This window comes from Myotis myotis, unplaced genomic scaffold, assembly GCF_014108235.1.
Source record: "Myotis myotis isolate mMyoMyo1 unplaced genomic scaffold, mMyoMyo1.p scaffold_m19_p_6, whole genome shotgun sequence".
Taxonomy (NCBI): domain Eukaryota; kingdom Metazoa; phylum Chordata; class Mammalia; order Chiroptera; family Vespertilionidae; genus Myotis; species Myotis myotis.
In genome coordinates, this window is record NW_023416368.1 from 58,489,218 (window position 1) to 58,497,623 (window position 8,406).

General features: G+C 46.8%; 1 protein-coding gene across 9 annotated transcripts in view; it reads left to right on the forward strand.

The window, feature by feature from the left end:
* Positions 1–7,532, forward strand: part of TMEM131L (transmembrane 131 like) — a 145,604-nt gene extending 138,072 nt beyond the window's left edge. For 4 of the 9 annotated variants that reach the window (XM_036313895.1, XM_036313893.1, XM_036313894.1 and 1 more), the window contains 6 exons: positions 835–913; positions 2,042–2,124; positions 3,305–3,425; positions 4,496–4,587; positions 6,145–6,284; positions 7,209–7,532. In XM_036313895.1, the coding sequence (XP_036169788.1) occupies positions 835–913; positions 2,042–2,124; positions 3,305–3,425; positions 4,496–4,587; positions 6,145–6,284; positions 7,209–7,484 (791 nt within the window). In that variant the 3' untranslated portion in view covers positions 7,485–7,532. Of the gene's footprint in view, positions 1–834; positions 914–2,041; positions 2,125–2,751; positions 3,149–3,304; positions 3,426–4,495; positions 4,588–6,144; positions 6,285–7,208 lie in introns of those variants that run through there. The other 5 variants (XR_004968302.1, XR_004968305.1, XR_004968303.1 and 2 more) reach the window with 3 other exon arrangements.
* The last annotated feature ends 874 nt before the right edge of the window (positions 7,533–8,406 follow it).

Here is an 8,406-nt window from a genome sequence, read left to right on the forward strand (position 1 = left end):
CTGAAGGGTCCCAGGTTTTATTCCAGTCAAGGGCATGTACCTTGGTTGCGGGCACATCCCCAGTGGGGAGTGTGCAGGAGGCAGCTGATCGATGTTTCTAACTCTCTATCCCTCTCCCCTCCTCTCTGTAAAAAATCAATAAAATATATTTTTTTTAAATAAATAAATAAATAAATAAAATAAAATTCGGGGCTTAACATTAACAAAAACCAGAAATGTAGCTTTTGTTAGTAGGGGAAGGCTGACAGAAGAATGGTAAAAATGTGAGGGTTATGTAATATCAGGGAAATGTCCCCAATATAATTAATGGTGTAAAAGACCAAAAAGGAAAAGTATATATGAGTATGACCCCAACTTTACACATATGTGCACACATCAAAGACATTGTAAAAACTATCTCTAAATGTTGATAATGGTAGTATAACTATAGGTGTCTTATATTTTCCTTTTTTAAACTTTTGTTTATTTTTATAGATTTCCTATGATAAGCATTTTACTTTTATAAGCTGGTCTATTTATATAGCAAAATTTATTTTCTCAGAAAAAAAAAACCATTAAAAAATTCTATATTATTAATGGTTTCAGCCTTCCCCCCCCCCCCATAAAGAAAACATTACTAAGCCAAAATTCATACATTTAAATGTTGGGTTTTCAAATAAAAGATAAATTATAAGACATTTTAATAATAAAATTACTAAATGTGTGACGATCAGTTTAAAGTGAAAAATAAACCACTCATTAGGGGTTAATGATATTAACCATTTGCATTATAAGACATCATGCAGATGAATTATGTTTGGAAAAACTTGCGATAATTCTTTCGCTTTGATGCAGGAGACAGTGTTTCACAGAACGACTTTCCTCCGGAAACGCCCATCTCCTTGAACCTTTGCCATAACATCTGCAACCCCCCGTAAGTTTTCCGCTGCCCGGCATTCTCCGTGTGCTTCATGCACTGCTTTTTCTGTCGGCGTGTTTCCGCTTCGTACCTGGTTCTGCAGGGTAAGGTCTGAAAACGTTTGAAGGATGTGAGGCGGTGAAATCTGATTTTACTAGTAATTCCGAAAGGGGCGTCCTTCCAAGGGACCACAGTTCATGTGGAGGTGTCTCTGGTATCGCTGGTCCTTCCTGTGACGTGACTGTCAGAAAGCCTCCCATCCTGAAAGTAGAAAGAAAACACTGTCGTTATAAGAATGGACATCGTCTCCTCTTTGCTGGGACTTGAAATAAAGCCAAGCATTGACGATCTAGGAAGTTTTGAAAGAACCTGGTAGATACTCCGTGTTTACAGTCCCACCGGGTGATGCTTGCAGCAGCGTCGGACAAAATAACACAAACCTTCTATTGAGTGAGAGGGAGGAGGACATGCAGGAGGAGAGGGTTTCAGAGCGAGAGACAAAATTCGTCTTCTTAGGCATCGGCCACTTTGTGAGAGGATAGGATGTTATTAAAATAAGTTGGTGAGCCGGCTCAGTGGTTAAGCATCGCCCTAAGAACCAGGCGGTCGCGGTTTGATTCCTCATCAGTGCACATCCCTGGGCTGCGGGCTCCATCCCCAGTAGAGAGCGTGCAGGATGCATCCAGTCAGTGATTCTCTCTCATCATTGATGTTTCCATCTCTCACTCCCTTTCCCTTCCTCTCTGAAATCCATAAAAATATATTTAAACAAATTAAATAAGTGAGTTGGTGAAAATGGACACTCGGCAAGGGTACAAGGAAAGCTCTGTAAGAACCGTTTTTGTGAGCTGTAGAAAGTAAACCAGGGGTTAAGAATTGCTGCCAGCTGGTGGCAGGCAGATGTGTGCTGTAGATGGCCTCGGTGACCTTAGCTAAAATGGCTTAGTTGATAATTACAGGGCGACTTTGCTGGGTCTTAATACTCCTCCACCCTTTCCTGGCTGTCAACCATATGTCTCTAGTATCCGTAGGTTTCTTGGGGAAGGGATTCGTGTAAACACTCAACGAGACTTGATTATACAACTTCAGTATTTCCTTGTACAGAAAAAATCAGCGATGTCCATTTTCTCGCTTTCCCCACAGCGACGTGACGAGTCTCCCACAATATGCAGAACCTCCCTGTCCCAGCCTTCCTGCCGGGCCTGCAGGTGTTGAAGAAGATAAAGGTGAGGCTAGTTTCTCTTGCTCCAGACACCACCAGGTGCAGGTGTCCTACGTTGTGGGCTGGGGGCTTGGGCGGGGCGGGGCCATTGCCCCAGTGCCCTCTTCTCCGAACCATGTCATTGGGCTTTAGTGCACTGGGAAGGCACCTGCCTTCTGCACCTGCATCATTGGGAACCTCTGCCTTCGGCCGCCCCCTCTGCACTGACACTGGGCTCCCTCCTGTAGCCCAGGCATAAGGGCTCCGGGATAGTGCGGGGCTACCCCTGTGTTTAGTTCACCTTTCCCATGGGGAGGTCCCGTTAGAAAGCACACGAAGGGTGAGGCTCCAGCACCTTAGCCTACTTCTGCTTTCCCTGCCCTCTCCTCTTCCTTCCCCACCTCCCCATGTCCTACACGTCTATTATCCCAGCCTCCGTGCCGCCTCACTCCTGCACCAGGCCATTTATTCCCACATAAAATGGAAATATGGCTGGGGCCTAGCCAGGTGCATGAGCATCATATGTTTGCATTAATTCCCCTTGGTCCCAGACATTGCAGGGTGACTTGAACAGGCCCAGGTGCTTGCATACGTGTGGCTTGCATTGCAGGAGGGAACCTTAAGCTTAAGGAACCTGTGTCTTTTATAATAGGCAGTGGGCATGTCTCCCTCTGCTCCAGAGGGAGACACCGTATGATGCGAGGCTTTTGCTTAGCGAACATCCTTGAATAGATGGTCCAGAACAGAGGCACCCAGGGCCTCTGCTTGCAGGATGTACAGAAGTGCAAGGAGCCTGTGGAGACTGACCTCCCGGCAGCCACTCTGCTCAGAACCTGCCAGGCGCTTTCCATCTGACCGAAGTCAGTGCCCACGTCCTCCACGGGGCTCACCAGGCTCTGTGCTGTCTGGCTCCTAGCTGTTCTGAACTCACAGGACACACTCCCACTGCGGGGGCTGCACACTTCGCTCTGTCCCCCGTGCCCAGAGCTCACCTCCTCACACTTCCTTGGCTCACTTCTCACCTCGATCACAGGCGTACAGCATCTGAAGTAAAGGTCAAAGCAGCATGCTCTACTTCTGCTGTATATTTGGAAACTATACCCCAAAAGGAGTGGGGGGAGCAGGTGTGGTCAGCGTGCGGGGGTGACACGGGGGTGTTTCCTGGGGGGAGAAGGGGCACTGAGAGGCCTTGCTCTCTTCCTCAGGTCTGTACCCCCCTGGAGACCTGTGGCCCACGCAGCCCGTGTGTGTGACAAGCGGCTTCGACTGCGCCCTGGAGAACCCGGTGCCCGGAGTGGTGCAGGGACAGGCCCCCGTGCACAACAGGTACAGGTCTGTTGGCTGACGGCCGCCTGCCTTCCTGGGCCTGAGGGCTTGTGGTGGGAACTGGAATTCCACCTGTTAGGTTGTCCTCACAGAATTGAGGGCCGAGCCTCCTTCCCCAGCTACTTCAGCCACTGGGCGTTGCCATCTGCCTTTCAGAGTTGTGTTGTGATGTCTTAGAAAAGAACAAACGGGGCATCGAGAGAAACAGAAAAGGAAATAAAAGTAATAGATAATACAGCTGGAGAACACATCATTGCTTTCCTTTCTTTAAAATGAAAAGATGGGCTATCAATATATTAAAGGCAAAATTGAAAAAGCAGTCACTCCTAATTCCTACCCCCCCAACAGTGCAAAGATTTCCATTTTTTCATGCTATGAATCTTGAACACAGTCACATTTTTAAAAGGTCAAAATAATTTGAGTATTAAAAAATAGTTATATAATGGCCGTTCCCTGAATTTGTTCATGGCTGTGACTGTGTCATTAAATTATGAAACCTTGAGAAACTGTGTATTATCTGTGTTTCGCCACAGAATCCATTTGACTTCTTTTTGGGTGGAGGTCAGCTGATTACAGTGGTATTTACTTTCTTGTTTCTGGAATGAGAACCCAGTTGATAACAGTGATCAGCGTATCATGAGTCGTGGTCTTTGTAGTCGTGATTTACCCAAGGCGAATGCTGGCCCTGCTCTGCATGAGGGGTGGACATTTGCACAGCAGGACGTGTGTAAGTCCTTCCGATGTGAGTTAAGACGCTTCAGGTAGGCCAGTGGCTCTTCCTCAGTGCTGATCACCACGGCCTAGTTCTGCCTCTGGTTACGTATCCTGGTTATGCAGGGAGTGTGCTCCTCGTCCGAGCGTCTGTCCTGCCATGGAATGTCATCGGTGATGAGCGTTAAGTGAACCTTTGATCCTGTGACTGGAGAAAGTATATCTTTTATTTCCCCAAGTTGAGGATTTAGCAGTGATCAGGATGCTGGGCAATACAATTGCTTTCTTCTTTCTTTACTTGATCTGTTGACACCCTGTTTCTGAAACGAGACCTCTTGTTTTTGTTTTTGTTTTTGTAGCAGTTTCATTGATTGGAGTGCAACTTGCGAAGGCCAGTTCCCCAGTGTGTACTGTCCGTTGGAATTGAACGATTACAATGCCTTTCCGGAAGGTAAAAGCTGTTTGAACAAGCCCAGTGCCATTCTTTTATTCTCAGAAAGTCCAAGCAGGAAGTGTTTGGCCTTAAGGCACTCACTGCAGAAGCATGTGTCTTAAAAAAATTAGATGTAGTTGACATAACATTATATTCGTGTCAGGTGTACAGCATCATAATTCGACCTTTGTGTATATTGAGAAATGATCACCACCCAACGTCTAGTTAACATCCCTCACCATGCATAGTTATAGTTTTCTTTTCTTGTGGTGAGAACTTTTAAGCTTTACTCTCTTAGCGACTTCTAATATACAATACAGTATTAATTACAGTACCATGCTGTACATGACAGCCCAGGACTGGTTTATCTTATCCCTGGAAGTTTGTACTTCGCAAGCCCCTGAACTGTTTTGCTTATTCCCCCACCCCCACCTCTGGCAACCAGCAGAAGGTCCGCTGTATTCATGAGCTTGTTTTTATTTTTGATGGTTGTTTATTTGTTTATCTTATTGTTGTTAAGAGTGTGCCTTTAACATTGAGTGGCCTTTGAGAATGACCTTGCAGGAGGCTGCTGACGGCTTTTGTGTGGGTCTAGTTATGCATACCCTGCCATATATAATTTTCTGTGGCCTCAAAAAGCCCTGTACACCTGGGTATCTGGGGGCTTCTACCAGTCACCCGAAGAGAGAACCAGGTCATTGGCTTTATGTGGACCTGACATTGTGGATTCCCCATGGGAGGCCGGGGCGCTAGTGGTCGGCTCCTCTTCTTGGGCAGCCAGGCCACGTGAAATAGAACCTCTCCCTGCTTGCTCCTCAGCATGTCCTGATGCTCTGCCCCGGTGGTGCTGCAGAAGGAAAGAAGCTTGGAGGGAAAATGGTGGGAAATTGCCAGTGCTTGGGCTCAAGCATCTGTTGTAATAAACAATAAGAGATATAAGATTCCCCTGATAAGCTGGAAAATTCTCTTACTGTACGTTACAGAACACTCATGATTTGTCATACTGAGCTAAATTTGCAGAGACACAGTAAGCGGTATATTAGATATTGCACTAATGTGGGTTTTGATACATGCATTGCTCTATGTTAACCACAAGGGGGTGCCGTGGTAGCTTTCTTCCTATGCTTCTGAGGCTTGTGTGTATTATCTTCTTAGCTAAGTGCTTGGCTTGGTATTGCCGTTGTCAGTCCCTATGGTATATATGCAGGTGGCTGAGGTTGGCATGATAGGTAATAAAATTTTTAAGGGCTGGTAAGAAGCTTGACGTGATTCACATCTGTAGTAGTAGAATAGTGCATCCTGTGTATCAGAAAGATCCCATCAAATCATCAAATATATAGGACATAAGCCCAGAGGTAGACCTTCCCTGAGGGCTTCCAGGTGATGTGTCTGATAAACAGTTTTAAACCTGAGAGTGGCAGTGGAACTCCCGGTTCACACAGAGTGAGTATGCTATGTCTGTCTTTAGCCTGTCCATAAAGTAAGGAAGGCCTTGAGAGTCTTTTTGCTGAGAGTGAGAATTCAGTTTGCCTCATAAAAATGTTTACCTGCGTTGATGTCTCCCGTTCTTTGTAGAAAACATGAATTACCCCAATGGCTTCCCGTGTCCTGCTGAAATTCAGACAGACTTTATTGATCACAACTCGCAGTCTACCTGGAACACCCCGCCCAACATGCCGACCGCCTGGGGACACCCTGGTCTCGTCAGCAATCCGGTCAGTGCTGCCCAGCCCTCGCTGTGGCCCTGGGGCACCTCCAGTTTCTTGCTGTTTTTTTAATCCTGGTCTCATGTAGCAATAGAGTTGGGTTCGGATCACCTAAACCCAGGCTTGCTTCCTTTAGGTCAGGGGTGGGGGGGCCTTTTTCCTCCCAAGGGCCATTTGGATATTTATAACATCATTTGAGGACTCATACAAAATGACCAACTTAAGAATTAGCCCGTTATATTTGGCCAAACATTTAACGAACTCACCCTTAATGCCTTGGCAGGGCCAGACCAAATGATTTCTCGGGCCTTATACGGCCCTCGGGCCAGACGTTCCCCACCCCTGCTTTAGATCAGAGGAGCCCACCCTCTGAGGGAACCTCACACATAATCAGACAGGCGGGGCTTGCCGACATTGGCATGCTAGCCACTTCCAAGCTACACCAGCAGTGATGGCTTGTGGGAACGTTGAATTGGGGCCATAGCTGTGTTTCTGTGGCCCCGCTAACCTTTTCATCTGTGACCAGAGATGAAATGAACGTCACAGAAAGGTGTCAGTGGTCAGCGGCGGGGTCCTGAGGGCTTCCTGCCTATGAACGCCCGTCCGAGCCTCCGTGCTTAAAAGTCCTACGCCTTCCCCCTTTCAGAGCCACTCAGCAGATTTTTACAGAGAGGACATTTCAGCTGTGGGTCCTTGCTTGGGTTGAAAGTAAGTTTACCCAGTTAGATGAGGATTTCACAACCCTGCATTTGAGGAAAATGGAGTTAAAGCAACATGGATGGTTGAGAATAGTTTAATAGCGCCCAAGTGACTTGGATGGATACCATTGCAGTATCTATACATTCAACCTTGACGTTGCCTTTCTAAGACTTTTAAAAAAATATATTTCTTTTTTTAAAAAACATCTCCTTTCCCCCTCCTCCTTTACATCAGCCCTACCTCACAAGCACCCGAAGCTTATCTCCAATGTCTGGACTTTTTGGTTCCATCTGGGCCCCGCAAAGCGATGTGTATGAAAATTGCTGCCCCATCAGCCCCACCACGGAACATTCGACTCACATGGAGAACCCGGCGGTCATGTGCAAGGAATACTACCCGGGGTTCAACCCGTTTCGTGCCTACATGAACCTGGACATATGGACTACCACGGCCAATAGGAACGCGAATTTCCCACTGTCTAGGGACTCGAGCTACTGTGGGAATGTGTGAGAAGCGTTTGATTTTTAAACAATGTGAATAAAGAGGCTTGTGTTTTGATGACTAGCGTAAACTGGTTCTTGAGATAGATTACAACATTGGTGGATATTTTGGCACTTTTATATGAAAATAAACTTTTTTTAATGAAATCTGGGTGCGTTCTTTTTTTTTTTTTTTTACCCTTCACAAATCAGTAGTAGAAACTAAGCATCCATATGTCATTACTTTATACCTCAAGGAGTGTGTCCAACATGCCAAATGCTTTCAGTCAGGACAAGGAAGGCTTTTGGGAAGGTGGGAACTGGGATAGAAGTGGCTGCTGTGTATCTCTCTCCCCCTCCCCCCGCCCCCATGCACGTCAGAACCCCAAGGCAGCTTGCAAACAATGAAGTCGGTAAGGTGACATTCCCAGATATTCTTATGTCACTGACCAGTATACCAGGCGATCAGCATCTTCGTTTCTTTTTTTTTTTTAATTTATTTTATTGATTTTTTACAGAGAAGAAGGGAGAGGGATAGAGAGTTAGAAACATCAATGAGAGAGAAACATCAATCAGCTGCCTTCTGCACACCCCTAACTGGGGATGTGCCCGCAACCAAGTTACATGCCCTTGACCAGAATCGAACCTGGGACCCTTGAGTCCGCAGGCCGACGCTCTATCCACTGAGCCAAACCTGTTAGGGCAATCAGCATCTTTCTTTCCAAGGTCTCCATTGATTGTAGCATGCAGGCGGGGTTGAGAACTGCTGACTGGGAGAGCCCAGCTGAGCAGCCAGTAGCTTGCCTGGGGACTCAGCTCAGGGAGAAGGGTGGTTCTCTCTGGTCCTGGTGGCCACGGGGGTGAAGAGGCGAGCCTAACCCTGTTCTGCCTGTCCAGGTCTGGCCAGAATGTCCCGCCCCTCCATTAGGGCAGTCACTGGGCGGGACAGCAGC